Source organism: Pseudophryne corroboree, chromosome 1 (assembly GCF_028390025.1).
Source record: "Pseudophryne corroboree isolate aPseCor3 chromosome 1, aPseCor3.hap2, whole genome shotgun sequence".
Taxonomy (NCBI): Eukaryota; Metazoa; Chordata; class Amphibia; order Anura; family Myobatrachidae; genus Pseudophryne; species Pseudophryne corroboree.
In genome coordinates, this window is record NC_086444.1 from 128,297,822 (window position 1) to 128,318,791 (window position 20,970).

General features: G+C 49.0%; 1 protein-coding gene across 1 annotated transcript in view; it reads right to left on the reverse strand.

Moving 5' to 3' along the window:
• The window catches only part of DEPDC1B (DEP domain containing 1B), a 179,981-nt gene extending 166,897 nt beyond the window's left edge, over positions 1-13,084 (reverse strand). The window contains exon 1 of the mRNA XM_063962849.1: positions 12,757-13,084. Within this exon, the coding sequence (XP_063818919.1) occupies positions 12,757-12,843 (87 nt within the window). The 5' untranslated portion in view covers positions 12,844-13,084. The remainder of the gene's footprint in view (positions 1-12,756) is intronic.
• Between the last annotated feature and the right edge of the window lie 7,886 nt (positions 13,085-20,970).

The window sequence follows — 20,970 nt, forward strand, 5'->3', positions numbered from 1 at the left end:
TCAACCTGGGAATATCCTGGGTCTCAGACTTCCCAATTCACACTACACCAAACACCCAGGAAATTCCCGGGTCAGTTGCGTTCACACTGAACCCAAATCTGCCCTGGAACTGGTGTGTATTTAAAGGGAACGCTTTCATATATATTATTCGGATTCAGTAGGATTTACCGGCGACCGGGGTACCGGCTGTCAATATACAGACAGCGGCATCCTGCATATCAGCCTTTGATATCTGTTAACCGCAAATTTGTGGCTTTATTTCCTATTTAAATACATTTTGCTTTAAATCTATGCTACGTACTAGGTAATTTTTTTTATGTTTTCTTACTAAGGTGCTCCCACTCACATCCCCTTACCACATCCAGCTCTCAGCCAGTATTACAATTCCTCAGTTTCAGATCTGCCCTTCTCGTGCGCGACCTTACTGTAAGCATACAGAATGTGTATAGTTTGCTGTGTAATAGTTTAAACGGGTTGGTAATGCTTTGCCGGCGCCCCCGGCGGTCAGCATATCAACAGTGGGGATCCCGGCAGCAGAATGCCGGCAGGGGGGTGAGCGCAACAGAGCCCCTTGCGGGCTCGCTGTGCTCGCCATGCATCGGGCTCGGTGGCTTGCCACAGGTTCTATTGGTTCCATGGGTGTCGTGTATTAATCATTTTTCAGTCCCGGGATTGGCCTCCCTAGTTATATTGGGATCCGGTCTCTAGGTCGACAGTAACTAGGTCGACCAAGTCTCTAAGTCGACATGAGTTTTTCACAAATTTTTTCTGTTCTTTTTTAACTTTTTTATACTTAACGATCCACGTGGACTACGATTGGGAATAGTAACCTGTGTCGAGCGCAGCGGTAGCGAAGTGAGGCACCTTGCCCGAAGCATTGCGAGCGAAGCCAGCCATGTGAGGGGACACGGTGCACTAATTGGGGTTCCCGGTCACTGTACATAGAAAACGACACCAAAAAAATATATATCAAAAACTCATGTCGACCTTTTTTACCTGTCGACCTAGACCATGTCGACCTAGAGACCCTGTCGACCAATAGTGGTCAACCTAGACACTGTCGACCTAGTTACTGTCGACCTTCCATACCAATAGCCGAACAGCCAATCAGACACTTATCTTTCAACCTGGGTCTGAAAACCCAGGTTGGATGCATTAACACTAGAGGCAACTCGGGTTGTACCCGGGAAAAAACCCAGTAGAGAGCAGGGTCATGGACCCGGAACTTCGACCCCGGTCGTTTCTGTTTACACATAGCAAAAACCTGGGTTGATGCACATTCACGGACAAAAATCAGGTTCCCCCTTTCATGACACCGAAAAATAACAGTAAATAATGATTCACTTCCTATTGCTTTTTATAGTGTTCACATTTTCTCCTTTTAAGAAAGAAAAGGAAACATGAAATCTTTCACCGTGAAATGAGGTTGAGCCATGAATACTAAAAGTTTCTCCAGGAACTGGTTTCTGCTGCAAGTACACTAACGCCTCTGCCTTTTGTTAAGCCATTAACTAGCAGCCTGTGAAAGTGACCCCCTGGGGCTACAGCCCCACCAGAACAAGTGCACAGGGAGCAGGTATATATTGTCCATAGGGGCCTTTGTAGTTCTGGATTTCCCATCTCAGCATACTGGGCACGTGCCATGGGAAGTCCTGTTCAGGAGGTACCATGAAAATAGCCTTAATACATATTTCCTTTCACCGTAGGTAAAACGCTTGAGAAATTGGATAAAGGGACATTAGCACATTATAGCTAATATGTAACTTAAAGCATATTAACTTACAATACCAAGGCAGTGCCAACTCTAACTACAGTCCCCTATTTTAGTACACAGAAACGTTTAGGAACATTGTTAGATATCAGAGTGGAAAGGCAGCACTGATGCAGAAAGCAAATATTAGTGGGTCAATATGATATCCAGTTCCAACAGAAAGAGTCTGGGACTTCTGCCAGAGTGACCTCAGTGATCATTTGTGTACATTGGCTGGTGAATACAGTACTGCGCTTTCTTTGGAAATTACCGAAGTAGTAAAATGCAAAGGAACATTAACAGGTTGTTTTGTGGTCATGCATACTATAAATAAGATTTTACTTACCGATAAATCTATTTCTCGGAGTCCGTAGTGGATGCTGGGGTTCCTGAAAGGACCATGGGGAATAGCGGCTCCGCAGGAGACAGGGCACAAAAAGTAAAGCTTTTCCAGATCAGGTGGTGTGCACTGGCTCCTCCCCCTATGACCCTCCTCCAGACTCCAGTTAGGTACTGTGCCCGGACGAGCGTACACAATAAGGGAGGATTTTGAATCCCGGGTAAGACTCATACCAGCCACACCAATCACACCGTACAACTTGTGATCTAAACCCAGTTAACAGTATGATAACAGCGGAGCCTCTGAAAGATGGCTTCCTTCAACAATAACCCGAATTTGTTAACAATAACTATGTACAATTATTGCAGATAATCCGCACTTGGGATGGGCGCCCAGCATCCACTACGGACTCCGAGAAATAGATTTATCGGTAAGTAAAATCTTATTTTCTCTATCGTCCTAGTGGATGCTGGGGTTCCTGAAAGGACCATGGGGATTATACCAAAGCTCCCAAACGGGCGGGAGAGTGCGGATAACTCTGCAGCACCGAATGAGAGAACTCCAGGTCCTCCTTAGCCAGAGTATCAAAGTTGTAAAATTTTACAAACGTGTTCTCCCCTGACCACGTAGCTGCTCGGCAAAGTTGTAATGCCGAGACCCCTCGGGCAGCCGCCCAAGATGAGCCCACCTTCCTTGTGGAGTGGGCCTTTACAGATTTAGGCTGTGGCAGGCCTGCCACAGAATGTGCAAGTTGGATTGTGCTACAGATCCAACGAGCAATCGTCTGCTTAGACGCAGGAGCACCCATCTTGTTGGGTGCATACAATATAAACAACGAGTCAGATTTTCTGACTCCAGCTGTCCTTGCAATATATATTTTTAATGCTCTGACAACGTCCAGTAACTTGGAGTCCTCCAAGTCACTTGTAGCCGCAGGCACTACAATAGGCTGGTTCAGATGAAATGCTGACACCACCTTAGGGAGAAAATGCGGACGAGTCCGCAGTTCTGCCCTGTCCGAATGGAAAATCAGATATGGGCTTTTGTAAGATAAAGCCGCCAGTTCTGACACTCTCCTGGCCGAAGCCAGGGCTAGAAGCATGGTCACTTTCCATGTGAGATATTTCAAATCCACCTTTTTTAGTGGTTCAAACCAATGAGATTTTAGAAAGTCCAAAACCACATTGAGATCCCACGGTGCCACTGGAGGCACCACAGGAGGCTGTATATGCAGCACTCCCTTAACAAAGGTCTGGACTTCAGGGACTGAAGCCAATTCTTTTTGAAAGAAAATCGACAGGGCCGAAATTTGAACCTTAATAGATCCCAATTTGAGACCCATAGACAATCCTGATTGCAGGAAATGTAGGAATCGACCCAGTTGAAATTCCTCCGTCGGAGCACTCCGATCTTCGCACCACGCAACATATTTTCGCCAAATTCGGTGATAATGTTGCACGGTTACTTCCTTCCTTGCTTTAATCAAAGTAGGAATGACTTCTTCCGGCATGCCTTTTTCCTTTAGGATCCGGCGTTCAACCGCCATGCCGTCAAACGCAGCCGCGGTAAGTCTTGAAACAGACAGGGACCCTGCTGAAGCAAGTCCCTCCTTAGAGGTAGAGGCCACGGATCTTCCGTGATCATCTCTTGAAGTTCCGGGTACCAAGTCCTTCTTGGCCAATCCGGAACCACTAGTATCGTTCTTACGCCTCTTTGCCGTATAATTCTCAATACTTTTGGTATGAGAGGCAGAGGAGGAAACACATACACCGACTGGTACACCCAAGGCGTTACCAGCGCGTCCACAGCTATTGCCTGCGGATCTCTTGACCTGGCGCAATACCTGTCCAGTTTTTTGTTGAGGCGAGACGCCATCATGTCCACCATTGGTCTTTCCCAACGGGTTACCAGCATGTGGAAGACTTCTGGATGAAGTCCCCACTCTCCCGGGTGAAGATCGTGTCTGCTGAGGAAGTCTGCTTCCCAGTTGTCCACTCCCGGGATGAACACTGCTGACAGTGCTATCACATGATTCTCTGCCCAGCGAAGAATCCTTGCAGCTTCTGCCATTGCACTCCTGCTTCTTGTGCCGCCCTGTCTGTTCACATGGGCGACTGCCGTGATGTTGTCCGACTGGATCAACACCGGTTTTCCCTGAAGCAGAGGTTCTGCCTGGCTTAGAGCATTGTAGATTGCTCTTAGTTCCAGAATGTTTATGTGAAGAGACGTTTCCAGGCTCGTCCATACTCCCTGGAAGTTTCTTCCTTGTGTGACTGCTCCCCAGCCTCTCAGGCTGGCGTCCGTGGTCACCAGGATCCAATCCTGTATGCCGAATCTGCGGCCCTCCAATAGATGAGCACTCTGCAACCACCACAGAAGAGACACCCTTGTCCTTGGAGACAGGGTTATCCGCAGGTGCATCTGAAGATGCGACCCTGACCATTTGTCCAACAGATCCCTTTGGAAAATTCTTGCGTGGAATCTGCCGAATGGAATTGCTTCGTAAGAAGCCACCATTTTTCCCAGGACTCTTGTGCATTGATGTACAGACACCTTTCCTGGTTTTAGGAGGTTCCTGACAAGCTCGGATAACTCCTTGGCTTTTTCCTCCGGGAGAAAAACCTTTTTCTGAACCGTGTCCAGAATCATCCCTAGGAACAGCAGACGAGTTGTCGGCATTAACTGGGATTTTGGAATATTCAGAATCCACCCGTGCTGTTTTAGCACTTCTTGAGACAGTGCTAATCCCATCTCTAGCTGTTCTCTGGACCTTGCCCTTATTAGGAGATCGTCCAAGTATGGGATAATTAATACGCCTTTTCTTCGAAGAAGAATCATCATCTCGGCCATTACCTTTGTAAAGACCCGAGGTGCCGTGGACAATCCGAACGGCAGCGTCTGAAACTGATAGTGACAGTTTTGTACAACGAACCTGAGGTACCCCTGGTGTGAGGGGTAAATTGGAACGTGGAGATACGCATCCTTGATGTCCAAGGATACCATAAAGTCCCCCTCTTCCAGGTTCGCTATCACTGCTCTGAGTGACTCCATCTTGAACTTGAACTTCTTTATGTACAGGTTCAAGGACTTCAGATTTAGAATAGGCCTTACCGAGCCATCCGGCTTCGGTACCACAAAAAGAGTGGAATAATACCCCTTCCCTTGTTGCAGAAGAGGTACCTTGACTATCACCTGCTGAGAGTACAGCTTGTGAATGGCTTCCAAAACCGTCTCCCTTTCGGAGGGGGACGTTGGCAAAGCAGACTTCAGGAAACGGCGAGGTGGATCTGTCTCTAATTCCAACCTGTACCCCTGAGATATTATCTGCAGGATCCAGGGATCTACTTGCGAGTGAGCCCACTGCGCGCTGTAATTTTTGAGACGACCCCCCACCGTCCCCGAGTCCGCTTGAGAAGCCCCAGCGTCATGCTGAGGCTTTTGTAGAAGCCGGGGAGGGCTTCTGATCCTGGGAAGGAGCTGCCTGTTGCTGTCTCTTCCCTCGACCTCTGCCTCGTGGCAGATATGAATAGCCCTTTGCTCTCTTATTTTTAAAGGAACGAAAGGGCTGCGGTTGAAAGGTCGGTGCCTTTTTCTGTTGGGGAGTGACTTGAGGTAGAAAGGTGGATTTCCCGGCTGTAGCCGTGGCCACCAAATCTGATAGACCGACTCCAAATAACTCCTCCCCTTTATACTGCAAAACTTCCATATGCCGTTTTGAATCCGCATCGCCTGTCCACTGTCGCGTCCATAAAGCTCTTCTGGCCGAAATGGACATAGCACTTACCCGTGATGCCAGTGTGCAGATATCCCTCTGTGCATCACGCATATAAAGAAATGCATCCTTTATTTGTTCTAACGACAGTAAAATATTGTCCCTGTCCAGGGTATCAATATTTTCAATCAGGGACTCTGACCAAACTACCCCAGCACTGCACATCCAGGCAGTCGCTATAGCTGGTCGTAGTATAACACCTGCATGTGTGTATATACTTTTTTGGATATTTTCCATCCTCCTATCTGATGGATCTTTAAGTGCGGCCGTCTCAGGAGAGGGTAACGCCACTTGTTTAGATAAGCGTGTTAGCGCCTTGTCCACCCTAGGAGGTGTTTCCCAGCGCTCCCTAACCTCTGGCGGGAAAGGGTATAATGCCAGTAATTTCTTTGAAATCATCAGCTTTTTATCAGGGGCAACCCACGCTTCATTACACACGTCATTTAGTTCTTCTGATTCAGGAAAAACTATAGGTAGTTTTTTCACACCCCACATAATACCCTGTTTAGTGGTACCTGTAGTATCAGCTAAATGTAACGCCTCCTTCATTGCCAAAATCATATAACGTGTGGCCCTACTGGAAAATACGGTTGATTCGTCACCGTCACCACTGGAGTCATCGCCTGTGTCTGGGTCTGTGTCGACCGACTGAGGCAAAGGGCGTTTCACAGCCCCTGACGGTGTTTGAGTCGCCTGGACAGGCACTAATTGATTGTCCGGCCGTCTCATGTCGTCAAACGACTGCTTTAGCGTGTTGACACTATCCCGTAGTTCCATAAATAAAGGCATCCATTCTGGTGTCGACTCCCTAGGGGGTGACATCCTCATATTTGGCAATTGCTCCGCCTCCACGCCAATATCGTCCTCATACATGTCGACACACACGTACCGACACACAGCAGACACACAGGGAATGCTCCTAACGAAGACAGGACCCACTAGCCCTTTGGGGAGACAGAGGGAGAGTTTGCCAGCACACACCAAAAGCGCTATATATATATATCAGGGAAAGCCTTATAATAAGTGCTCCCTTATAGCTGCTTTGTTATATCAAAATATCGCCATAAATTTGCCCCCCCTCTCTGTTTTACCCTGTTTCTGTAGTGCAGTGCAGGGGAGAGACTTGGGAGCCGTCCTGACCAGCGGAGCTGTGAGAGGAAATGGCGCCGTGTGCTGAGGAGATAGGCCCCGCCCCTTTTCTGGCGGGCTCGTCTCCCGCTATTTAGAGAAATCAGGCAGGGGTTAAATATCTCCATATAGCCTCTGGGGGCTATATGTGAGGTATTTTTAGCCTTTATATAGGTTACATTTGCCTCCCAGGGCGCCCCCCTCCCAGCGCCCTGCACCCTCAGTGACTGCCGTGTGAAGTGTGCTGAGAGGAAAATGGCGCACAGCTGCAGTGCTGTGCGCTACCTTTAGAAGACTGCAGGAGTCTTCAGCCGCCGATTCTGGACCTCTTCTGACTTCAGCATCTGCAAGGGGGCCGGCGGCGCGGCTCCGGTGACCATCCAGGCTGTACCTGTGATCGTCCCTCTGGAGCTTGATGTCCAGTAGCCAAGAAGCCAATCCATCCTGCACGCAGGTGAGTTGACTCCTTCTCCCCTCAGTCCCTCGCTGCAGTGATCCTGTTGCCAGCAGGAATCACTGTAAAATAAAAAACCTAGCTAAACTTTTTCTAAGCAGCTCTTTAGGAGAGCCACCTAGATTGCACCCTTCTCGGCCGGGCACAAAAATCTAACTGGAGTCTGGAGGAGGGTCATAGGGGGAGGAGCCAGTGCACACCACCTGATCTGGAAAAGCTTTACTTTTTGTGCCCTGTCTCCTGCGGAGCCGCTATTCCCCATGGTCCTTTCAGGAACCCCAGCATCCACTAGGACGATAGAGAAAATCAGTTACATTAATTACTTTTCAATCAAGTTGGAACCCGCCATCCACAGCAACAAACTTTGAAAACCACTCAAAACAAATGTATTACCAGCACTTTGCTGACCTAGAAAAGCTGGAGCTCAGTACAACAGCCTCACATAACAGGAACCAGGCAAGCACAAAGGGAGAATGGAGAACAATTAAAAAGATACATAAGAACTTTTCTACAGTTTTTAGTTCAAATTTGTGCCCCCAAATGATCAGCTAACACAGCAGGTGCCTTGTTCCCAGTCCATTACAAACATAGATAAGTTTGTTAATATATAACAGTGTAATGGTTAGCATTACTGCCTCACATGAGGTCATGAGTTCGATTCCCACCATGGCCCTAACTGTGTGGAGTTTGTATATTCTTCCCGTACTTGCGTGGTTTCCTCCGGTTTCCTCCCACAGTCCAAAAATATACTGGCTGGTTAATTGGATCCCAATAAAATTAACCCTAGTGTGAATGTGTATGGGTGTACATGTAGTAGGGAATATAGATTGTAAGCTCCACTGGATCAGGGACTGATGTGTATGTCCAATTGTTCTCTATAAAGCGTTGCGGAATATGTGTGCGCCATATAAATAAATAAATAATGCAATAGAGAGAGTGGTAATAGAGTATAGAGATTCCTGTAGTAAAGGGCTACCCCAGCACCCACGGACGCCTCCCTCAGACAATTAACCGATCCTATAGAAACTTTACGTTATCTGGGCGGAAGGTAGTCAATTGACCGACACCGGAATCCCGACACCAGCTGAAATACCGGCGGTCGGAGTCCTGACCACCGGCAGGTTACCCCTCTTGAGTGGTGGTCCACACCACCACCCGGAGGGGAATAGAAACCTGTGGCGACCAAAGGTCAACACCGGGCCCGAAGCATGGAGAGCGTAGCAAGCCCGTGAGGGGACACGCTGCACTCACCGCCGGGATCTCATACTGATCCTTATCTGGGCAGCTCAGTCTCTGCTCGGTATCTGACATACCTGCTAGAAACAAGCAGCAGCTGGGCTCTCAGCGCACACAGCACACACCCCTTCCCCGTACTTGTACACAGTACCCCCTACACAGTAATACCCCTTTCACACAGCCATAAATTTCCCGGGTTAAAACACATGAACCCGGGATATTTCTTGGTGTGAAAGGGTGCAGGGACAAAAACCCAGGATTTCTGTCCCTGCAATCGACCAGGTTGAATGGTGCAGGGACATGTCCCACCTTCCCGGGTTGCCTCTGCTGATGCTGATTGGCTATTCAGGGCACTTCCTGGTCTTGTGGTTTTTCTGAGACGCCCATTTTCAGAAAATGCAGGGCCATCCCAGGTTCAGTATGAAAGGTGCAGACCCGGGATGTCTCGGCAAAAAATGCTGGTGTGAAAGGTGCCAACCCGGGAATGTCCCTGCATGAGCCCGTGGCAGAATTCCCGGGTTTTGTCCCTGCATTTCTGGTGTGAAAGGGGTATAACAAAAGGAGTGAAAGCCTAGATACATCTTTGCCAAGTACAGTTTACATCTATAGTGCCATCACTGTGTCAGACATCAGAGAAAAACAAGATGAAACATGCCGTAGCAGTATGAACATTTTACTTTTGTTCTATTCATATCCATAATAAGGAGGAGGTACCCCTGCACTAAGTAAGTATCATGTTGCAAATCTATGCATGCTACCACAATTTATAAAGCATAATATGCAAAGATTACCTATTTTCTACAAACACACACATGTGGTTATGGATTATAAACAACAACCTAAACATAAATAAATATATGCTTCTTTCATGTGCAAAGTGCATCTTTGAAGACTGGATAAATACAATAGTATTTCTGTGCGCAACCATCAATGCCTTGAGTGATACATGTGATAGGAGACTCACTGGTGTCACGGTAAGAAGTGCAAGTATTCAGTGTCCCAACTCCCAGGAAGGATGGTGTACTGTATACTCACAGACTATCAGATAGCTAAAGGTCAGAGGCAGTGGTCAGTGTGGTTTAGATACTGGGTGTGTTTCCAAGACAAAGGCATAAAGAGTCAACATTTAGATCCTAAAGCGTTTCTGGATAAAAGCAGAGGACACAGATATCTGAAAGCTGAGACTGTTCATTCAGGAGGAGTCACTGGAGGGCCCAAAAATTAGGTTGGGCCCACTCACAATTTTTATATTTAGATGTATTACTTGAATTTGCTGTATTAAAATAATTTTTTGCAATAAGCCCCCTTATTGTACTAGAGGCTGTATTACTGGGGACGGCATGCTACAGCCCAACACTGGATATCCACCTGAGCAACACTAAGGTCACGTAGACAGAACCATTTCAACCAATCTCCCATTACATTCTGATGTAGGTCAATAATCTTATTAGAAAATGGTCAATGATAACCACCTAATGCAGGGGTGGCCAACCAGTCAGAGACAAAGAGCCAAAAAATCTTGTTAGGTAAGTGAAAGAGCCGACATCGAGCCGAAGGCACGCATACAAAAATTGGATGTGGTCTTGTGCCTGCTAGGGCACACCCCTAGTATAAAATACATTGAAAAAGCCACTTCCAGATAAAATGATTGAAAAATCCAGATCCACATAAAATATAGTGAAAAAGTCATATTCACATAATACACTTCAGCTCCTCCATGTGTCATTCCAGCCAGCACCCTGTTGTGTCACTCCAGCCAGCTCCCCCATGTGTCACTCCAGCCAGCACCCTCCTGTGTCACTCCTGCCAGCTCCCCAAGTGTCACTCCTGCTAGCACCCTTCTATGTCACTCCAGCCAGCTTCCCATTGTGTCACTCCTGCCAGCACCCTCCTGTTTCACTCCAGCCAGCACCCTCCTGTTTCACTCCAGCCAGCTTCCCATTGTGTCACTCCAGCCAGCACCCTCCTGTGTCACTCCAGTCAGGTCCCCCATTGTGTCTCTCCTGTCAGGATCCTCCTTTGTCACTTCAGCCAGCTCCACCTTGTGTCATTCCAGCCCACACTCATATGTCACTCCAGCCCAGTATCTGGCTCCCTCAGTTTTCAGTTCCTGTAGTGCTGCTGCGTGTCTGGCTGGAGTGCACCGATTTAAGGATCTGTTGTTGCCACGTGACTTTGAGTGTTGGGAGCCACATTTGAATAAAGAAAGAGCCGCATGCGGCTCAAGAGCCACGGGTTGGCCACTGCTGACCTAATGGGTAGTGCAATATGACTTTTCAAAATGAATAGTTTTTCCACAATCCAGTAATTTTATGGTGTGCTTCAGGTCAATCATAACAGTGGGGTCTATGAGGTACTCTGAAAACTTTCTACCACTTTTACACTGCCAACCAGGGTCTAGCCGTGGTCACTGAACATGGTTTTCAAGCCATGTCTCAGTGGCTTGAAACCCGGTTTACACCGCCGGCTGGACCCAGGTTATTGCCAGGGATTCTCCTCCATCAGCACTTTGCAATGACGTCATCTCCAAGCGCTGGTGAGAGGACTCTCCATAGACTTGTCAACCGTTTACACTGGGTAGATGCTAGAATCAAGTGGGCTAATGGACCTCTGATGTCAGGGGGAGGAGCTAGGCCAGCGGGATAGTTCTACTATACACGTCACCAACTACTCCCCTTAGTAACCTGGAGGTGAGCAAAGCAGAGTGGATTGGGCCACCGTGCCCGAAGCGTGGCGAGCCCGCGAGGGTACATTTCGGGTACCCTGTTCGGCCATGGCGACGCGGCTCTTCCCCCTGGTGACGTCAGAGGTCCCTTCTCCAACCTGGTTTTAGACCTAACCGGTTACACTGCTCCGTGACCCGGGTGCTTCCCTGGTCCCAAAACTGCTAACTACCCGGGTTAGATTCCCAGGGACCCTTTAATACTGCCGTGACCTGGGAATAACCTGAATTATTGCAGCAGTGTAAAACTGGTGCGAGACAGATTATCTGTGAGAATAAACCAGGAGCTGGATAGAGATTTACCATATGAAGACTACTCCCAGAACGCCCATGTAACATACCCCTGAAGACATGTTGCTATACATATTTGCCCTGTGACACCTCTGAAAGAACATAGTGGATTCTATTACAGTTGCAACAATAAAGAAAAAAAGGAAGTAATAACGCCCATGCCATTTTTTGTTGTTGTCTCTAAGCAATAAGGTGCCTGTTCAGGAACAAATACACACTGAATCTAAATAAATGATTCTATTGCAAAAATATGACTACATAATATCCAAGAAGCAATATGATAAAAAACAGCGCTATGACAAGTCATATCAGGGAATCCTGTAAAGGTTCCGCAGAGCTTTAAATCCTGTTCACAATAATATTACTTTAGAACGAGTCAGGGCCTGTCATCGTTACCACAATCACTATGCCACAAAGAGGATGTGACACCATTCAGTGAAGCCGAATGCTTAGGGTGGGGTTATAAATAGCGTTATAAGATACAGGACTAGCTCACGTGGAATAATGGTGGGTCATCATACAGCAACTCATGTGACGCTGACGGGCATCAACATCCCCCAGGCAGCCACATCTGGTGCAGAGGTCACCCAGACAAAAACCAGTCTACCACAGTGCACTTGTTTTGTGTAGGTGCTCACAACTCAGTACACACCTACCACAACATTTATAAATCTATGCGTGCAGTTATACAGCTCACCTGTATCTTCCTGCAGAAAACCGCGTCTCACCGGCTTTTTATTATGTTGTTTGTTGAACTACAAGTCTCAGTCTGCCATGCTGGGACTTGTAGTGCTACAAAAGCTGGTGTGCGACCCTCTGGCTTACAGTAATTAAATAAGGACTTTAAAAGAAATTAAATCTTCTTCTAAAAGTCTGCATAGAGAAGCTGCACCCAGTGATGCAGTACCCAGTGCTCTGGCCAGTGATGCAGTAGCCAGTGCTGTGGCCAGTAGTGCCCGTGTTACGTGACTGCTATTAGTGTGCATGGTATTGATGGCTGCTAGTAGTATATGTACATATATAGGGAGTGAGTATGCCCGCAGTGCTCCCCAGCACCTCTCACCAGCTTGGTCGCTCGGTACGGGCCCGGCCCTAAGATGCGATGCTCCATTCCTGCGCCCTGGCCCGGCCTCAGGATGCGATGTTCCATGCTGCCCCTGCCTCTGCCCGGCTCCGGCTCCGGCCCCCGCTCCGGCGCTTCTACGTCTCCAGGAGACGGGGACAGTTTGAATCTCGTACCTGTGCCGGATGCCGGCCGTCCATTGGTTGGAGAAGGCACCACGTGACGTATCTGGGGAGGGAGGTGTCAGTGGCTGGGGCTGGTCGCCGAAGTGTAGTCAGGTTGTGGTGTGTGCAGGAATTTCCTGTCTTGTCCTGTCCTCTCTACTGCTGCGTTGTGCTGCAAAGCTTAGTACATACACAACTGCTGGTGTGTGCGCTGTGCAGGCTGCAGTACTGATGCAATGTTGTGCATTCAGATCAAGAGAAATAGAAGCCAGATAAATATAGATATATTTGCTATTTTGGGCTGGCGAATACCATCAGTCTACATCACCACTTGCAATGTCAGAGCTACTGTGAAGCCGGATATACGTTAAACACTATGGTGGTCATTCCGAGTTGTTTGCTAGCTGTTTTCAGTTGCTGCGCAGCGATCAGGCAAAAAAAGTCAATTATGCTTATGTGGCGCAATGCGCACGCGCGACGTACTTTCACAACAGCCGATGCAGTTTCTCACAGGGTCTAGCAACGCTTTTCAATCGCACTGCTGGCCGCAGGGTGATTGACAGGAAGTGGGTGTTTCTGGGAGGTAACTGACCGTTTTCGGGGAGTGTGTAAAAACGCAGGCGTGTCACATACAAACGCAGGCGTGCCTGGGGAAACGTAGGCGTGGCTGGCCGAACGCAGGGCGTGTTCATGACGTCAAAACAGGAGCTAAACAGTCTGAAGTGATCGCAAGCTAGTAGTAGGTCTGGAGCTGCTCAGAAACGGCACAATCTTTTTTTGTAGCAGTGCTGCGATCCTTTTGTTCGCACTTCTGCTAAGCTAAGATACACTCCCAGAGGGCGGCGGCTTAGCGTTTGCACTGCTGCTAAAAGCAGCTAGCGAGCGAACAACTCGGAATGAGGGCCTATGTACCCAGCATTACATCGTCAGCAACAGGGCCCGGAAAAGGGAGCGGCATCGGCAAGTGCTGGCAGCGACGGAGGGGGTGGGAGAGTGTGGGCCATGCTGCATTCGGTAGGGTGACCATAATATCCCTTTAATCTGGGATACCTATGATTTACACAGGTTCTGTGGCTTGCTAAACTCTAGCCTGAATTTCACCTGGTTTTAGCCAGCCACAGAACCTGTGTAAATCATATGTGTCCCAGATTAAAAGGATAGTATGGTCACCCTACATTTGGCAGCATGGTGCTTACTGGCGATGTTGCCTGTCAGACCGAGGATGTTGCAGACGAAGCGCGCTCAGCGACATAGTGCATACACTCTAGGCGATATCGTGAACGATGTGTCGGAATCGGGCACATAGCGTCTAGTGTGTACCCAGCTTAAGTGTTTTATATGTGATGCCTGGCGACACTTTGCCAGTGATTTAATCCCCCCCCCACCCAATGAAAGGTATGTGTTGTTTGTTTGTAACCAGCCCACGGGGGATATTTAATAAACATAATGATCTCATAAAAGCTGTATAATGTGATATTTATGTTTTACGGAGATGGAGATACGTTTGTTTAATAAAACAGATAAATAACTTGCCCAGTGGCAGCTGCAGCGCAGTCCAACATTCATATAGGGGAGTCACATCCACTGCCACCCCAACCACTGGCACACGTCACCGGCCGGGACTCATTGGCAGTTGGTGTGGCTCCACTGTTTTTAGGGGGTCATTCCGACCTGATCGCACGCTAGCTATTTTTTGCAGCGCTGCGATCAGGTGAAAACTCTGCAAAACTGCGCATGCGTATGCACCGCAATGCGCAGGCGAATCATACGGGTACAAAGCGGATCGGTGCTGCGCGATGGATTTAACAAAGAATCCAATTGCACAGCCGACCGCAAGGAGATTGACAGGAAGAAGGCATTCATGGGTGTCAACTGACCGTTTTCAGGGAGTGGTTGGAAAAACGCAGGCGTGTCCAAGCGTTTGCAGGGCGGGTGTCTGATGTCAATTCCTGTACCGGACAGGCTGACAGTGATCGCAGCAACTGAGTAAGTTCAGACCTACTCAGAAACTGCACAAATCTTTTTGTACCGCTCGGCTGCACAAACGTTCGCACACTTGTAAAGCGAAAATACACACCCCCATAGGCAGCGACTATCTTATTGCAGCGCTGCAAAAAATAGCTAGTGAGCGATCAACTCGGAATTACCCCCTTAAACAACATGTTTATTAACTATCCCCCCACATCTTGGGATGCGCGCTGCACATCTGCAATTCACAGACCTCACTGCAGCATTGAATTGGATCAAGCACTGAGTGACAGAAACAACTGTGTAAATGCAGAAGTGATATAGTGTAAGCCACTTGGTACTTTAGAAACCCTGCTGTAGGTAACACCTGGCTGGAGCCGCTGAGTGCTTACAGCTTTACATTTAGATGAGTACACTGTCAAATGACACACTTAGTCATTAACACAATAGCTCAACAACAGCTGAAAGATTTCTTCTTAATTCAGTTCTGAAGCTGATGATATTTCAGCAGGAAACTTGTGTGGCAGAGTAGAAGTAAAGCATCATCAATGTGGTAATATATGTTTGCATATGCAGTAATACATTGTGCTATGTGTTTTATAGAAAGTTTAACGCTCATAGGGCTGTATTCAGAGGCGTAACTAGAGTTTCTCTGACGTCCTAGTGGATGCTGGGAACTCCGTAAGGACCATGGGGAATAGCGGCTCCGCAGGAGACTGGGCACAAAAGTAAAGCTTTAGGACTACCTGGTGTGCACTGGCTCCTCCCCCTATGACCCTCCTCCAAGCCTCAGTTAGATTTTTGTGCCCGGCCGAGAAGGGTGCACACTAGGGGCTCTCCTGAGCTTCTTAGTAAAAGTTTAGTTTTAGGTTTTTTATTTTCAGTGAGACCTGCTGGCAACAGGCTCACTGCATCGAGGGACTAAGGGGAGAAGAAGCGAACTCACCTGCGTGCAGAGTGGATTGGGCTTCTTAGGCTACTGGACACCATTAGCTCCAGAGGGACCGAACACAGGCCCAGCCTCGGAGCTCGGTCCCAGAGCCGCGCCGCCGGCCCCCTTACAGAGCCAGAAGCAAGAAGAGGTCCGGAAAAATCGGCGGCAGAAGACATCAGTCTTCACCAAGGTAGCGCACAGCACTGCAGCTGTGCGCCATTGCTCCTCATACACACCTCACACTGCAGTCACTGAGGGTGCAGGGCGCTGGGGGGGGGCGCCCTGAGCAGCAATAAAAACACCTTGGCTGGCAAACATACATCACATCAGTGGCGTGCGGTGAGGTCAGTGGCTGGTGAGGCATGTCCGCTACCACCGCCGCTATGGCCACTGCCAGTGCCCGCTACTGTACTGCCGCCCATGCCAGCTGCCAATGCCTGCTAAAGTCGCCGCCAATGCCAGCGAAATCTGGGAAGCAGCAGCAGCCAGGGCCGGTTAAGGAGAGCAGTGGAGGGTCTGCCTGGAAGTGGGATTACAGCTGCAGGCTGGTTGATAAAGACAATGGTAGTAATTGTCCCCCTCTCCATATACCCCAGCACACACACAGTAATTACCCCCCTCCTCTTATAACCCAACACACACAGTAATTACCCCCCTCCTCTTATACCCCAACACACACACACACACACACACACACAGTAATCACCCCCCCTCCTCTTATGCCCCAGCACATATTTAGTAATCACCCCCCCTTTTATGCCCCAGCACATATTTAGTAATCACCCCCCCTCCCTTTTATGCCCCAGCACATATCTAGTAATCCCCCCTCCCCCCCCCCCCTTTATGCCCCAGCCTCTCCCCTTTTCCCCTGGCACACATGGTGTTTGATTGCCTGCCAACCCCTGCCCGCCCGCTCCCCCCCCCCCCCCATACCCTGGCACAGTGCACACATCTCTGTGCTGAGCACTGCCGTGTACGGTCCATGTGCTGTCCTGCTATCTGAAACATAGAGCGCAGGGCAGTCTATGGTCTGCAGTACGCAGCAGCGCTCAGCACGGACACGGGTGATGGCGGGACATGCGGGTCTGTACAGCGGCTCTCTACAGCGGCGCGGACACAGACATGTGGAGGGGCGGAGGATGACGGCTTATGTTGTGCTGCGGCGCCCCTGACGCTGGCCCTTACCTGGAGCAATCCCGGCGGCAGTGGGAGCGGGACCCGTCAATGAAATAGAGGTGAGCAGACAGGTGTTCTGGTGCAGGAGCCTCTCTAAGGGTGGAGGGTGGGCTGGACCCCAGGGGGGAGCTGTGATTCTGGTGCCCAATCATATCTGGCTCAGTGACAGGGGCGTGCTTTGATATGGGCTGCAAGCACGCCCCTGTCACTGAGGCACTCACACTAGTGCCGCTTACAGTGCTTTTTAAATGGGCTTTTTACTGCCCATCTCTTAGCCCCGCCCCCTGCTCGCCCCCCGCTTCCAGTCCTTTATAATTGACCGCAAGAGGCACCGTTCTCGGTGCCGCCTAGACTAATTTAAACCTGTTTTACAATGAATACAATAATATAAAGCATTTACTTATGACACAGAATGTGTCATAAGTATCTCTTTGTATTATTGTAATCATTAATGACAGTGGAGGCACTGCCTCCCCTGCCTCCCCTGACTGCACGTCCCTGCATCACATATAACCCCCAGGGCTATATGGATGTATTTTAACCCCTGCCAGAATCCATAAAAATGCGGGAGAAAAGTCCGCGAAAAAGGGGCGGAGCCTATCTCCTCAGCACACTGGCGCCATTTTCTCTCACAGCTCCGTTGGAGGGAAGCTCCCTGGCTCTCCCCTGCAGTTACTACACTACAGAAAGGGGTTAAAAAAGAGAGGGGGGCACTAATTAGGCGCAGTATTAATAAAACAGCAGCTATAAGGGGAAAAACACTTCTATAAGGTTATCCCTGTATATATATAGCGCTCTGGTGTGTGCTGGCATACTCTCCCTCTGTCTCCCTAAAGGGCTAGTGGGGTCCTGTCCTCTATCAGAGCATTCCCTGTGTGTGTGCTGTGTGTCGGTACGATTGTGTCGACATGTATGAGGAGGAAAATGGTGTGGAGGCGGAGCAATTGCCTTTAATGGAGATGTCACCCCCTAGGGAGTCGACACCTGAGTGGCTGAGCTTATGGAAGGAATTACGTGACAGTGTCAGCTCTTTACAAAGATTGATGACATGAGACAGCCGGCTACTCAGCCTGTGCCTGTCCAGGTGTCTCAAAAGCCATCAGGGGCTCTAAAACGCCCGTTACCTCAGATGGCAGATACAGACGCCGACACGGATACTGACTCCAGTGTCGACGATTAAGAGACGAATGTGACTTACAGTAGGGCCACTCGTTACATGATTGAGGCTATGGAAAATGTTTTACATATTTCTGATAATACCAGTACCACTAAAAAAGGTATTATGTTGGGTGAGAAAAAACTGCCGGTAGTTTTTCCTGCATCTGAGGAATTAAATAAAGTGTGTGATGATGCGTGGGTTTCCCCCGATAAAAACTGTTAATTCCTAAAAAGTTATTAGCATCATACCCCTTCCCGCCAGAGGATAGGGCACGTTGGGAAACACCCCCTAGGGTGGATAAAGCGCTCACACGCTTGTCTAAACAGGTGGCACTACCGTCCCTGGATACGGCCGCCCTTAAGGAACCTGCTGACAGAAAGCAGGAAAATATCCTAAAAATGTATATACACTCACACGGGTGTGATACTGCGACCAGCAATCGCCTCAGCCTGGATGTGCAGTGCTGGGGTGGCTTGGTCGGATTCCCTGACTGACAATATTGATACCCTAGATAGGGACAGTATATTACTGACTATAGAGCATTTAAAAGATGCATTTCTATATATGCGTGATGCACAGAGGGATATTTGCCGACTGGCATCAAGAGTAAGTGCGCTGTCCATTTCTGCCAGAAGAGGGTTATGGACAAGACAGTGGTCAGGTGATGCTGATTCCAAAAGGCATATGGAAGTATTGCCTTATAAAAGGGAGGAGTTATTTGGGGTAGGTCTAACAGACCTGGTGGCCACGGCAACGGCTGGGAAATCCACATTTTTACCCCAGGTAGCCTCTCAACATAAGAAGACGCCGTATTATCAGGCGCAGTCCTTTAGGCCCCATAAGGGCAAGCGGGCAAAAGACTCCTCATTCCTGCCCCGTGGCAGAGGGAGAGGAAAAAGGCTGCAGCAGAAGCCATTCACAAGCTGTATTCCCAGCAGGTGATAATCAAGGTACCCCTCCTACAACAGGGAAAGGGGTATTATTCCACGCTGTTTGTGGTACCGAAGCCGGACGGCTCGGTGAGACTTATTTTAAATCTGAAATCCTTGAACACTTACATACAAAGGTTCAAATTCAAGATGGAGTCACTCAGAGCAGTGATTGCAAACCTGGAAGAAGGGGACTATATGGTGTCTCTGGACATCAAAGATGCTTACCTACATGTCCCAATTTACCCTTCTCACCAAGGGTACCTCAGGTTTGTGGTACAGAACTGTCACTATCAGTTTCAGACGCTGCCGTTTGGATTGTCCACTGCACCCCGGGTCTTTACCAAGGTAATGGCCGAAATGATGATACTCCTTCGAAGGAAGGGAGTTTTAGTTATCCCTTACTTGGACGATCTCCTGATAAGGGCAAGATCCAGGGAACAGTTGGAAGTCGGAGTAGCACTATCTCAGATAGTGCTGCGCCAGCACGGTTGGATTCTCAATATTCCAAAATCGCAGCTGATCCCGACGACACGACTTCTATTCCTAGGGATGATCCTGGACACAGTCCAGAAAAAGGTGTTTCTCCCGGAGGAGAAAGCCAGGGAGTTATCCGAACTAGTCAGAAATCTCCTAAAACCAGGCCAAGTCTCAGTGCATCAATGCACAAGGGTCCTGAGAAAGATGGTGGCTTCTTACGAAGCAATCCCATTCGGCAGATTCCACGCAAGAACTTTCCAGTGGGATCTGCTAGACAAATGGTCCGGGTCGCATCTTCAGATGCATCGGCGGATAATCTTGTCACCAAGGACAAGGGTGTCTCTCCTGTGGTGGTTGCAGAGTGCTCATCTTCTAGAGGGCCGCAGATTCGGCATTCAGGACTGGGTCCTGGTGACCACGGATGCCAGCCTGAGAGGCTGGGGAGCAGTCACACAGGGAAGGAATTTCCAGGGCTTGTGGTCGAGCCTGGAGACATCACTTCACATAAATATCCTGGAGCTAAGGGCCATCTACAATGCTCTAAGCCTAGCAAGACCTCTGCTTCAAGGTCAGCCGGTGCTGATCCAGTCAGACAACATCACGGCAGTCGCCCACGTAAACAGACAGGGCGGCACAAGAAGCAGGAGGGCAATGACTGAAGTTGCAAGGATTCTTCGCTGGGCGGAAAATCATGTGATAGCACTGTCAGCAGTGTTCATTCCGGGAGTGGACAACTGGGAAGCAGACTTCCTCAGCAGACACGACCTCCACCCGGGAGAGTGGGGACTTCACCCAGAAGTCTTCCACATGATTGTGAACCGTTGGGAAAAACCAAAGGTGGACATGATGGCGTCCCGCCTCAACAAAAAACTAGACAGGTATTGCGCCAGGTCAAGGGACCCTCAGGCAATAGCTGTGGACGCTTTGGTAACACCGTGGGTGTACCAGTCAGTGTATGTGTTCCCTCCTCTGCCTCTCATACCCAAGGTACTGAGAATCATAAGAAGGAGAGGAGTAAGGACTATACTCGTGGCTCCGGATTGGCCAAGAAGGACTTGGTACCCGGAACTTCAAGAGATGCTCATAGAGGACCCGTGGCCTCTACCTCTAAGAAAGGACCTGCTCCAGCAGGGACCCTGTCTGTTCCAAGACTTACCGCGGCTGCGTTTGACGGCATGGCGGTTGAACGCCGGATCCTGAAGGAAAAAGGCATTCCGGATGAAGTCATCCCTACCCTGATCAAAGCCAGGAAGGATGTAACCGTACAGCATTATCACCGTATTTGGCGTAAATATGTTGCGTGGTGCGAGGCCAGGAAGGCCCCTACAGAGGAATTTCAACTGGGTCGTTTCCTGCATTTCCTGCAAACAGGACTGTCTATGGGCCTAAAATTAGGGTCCATTA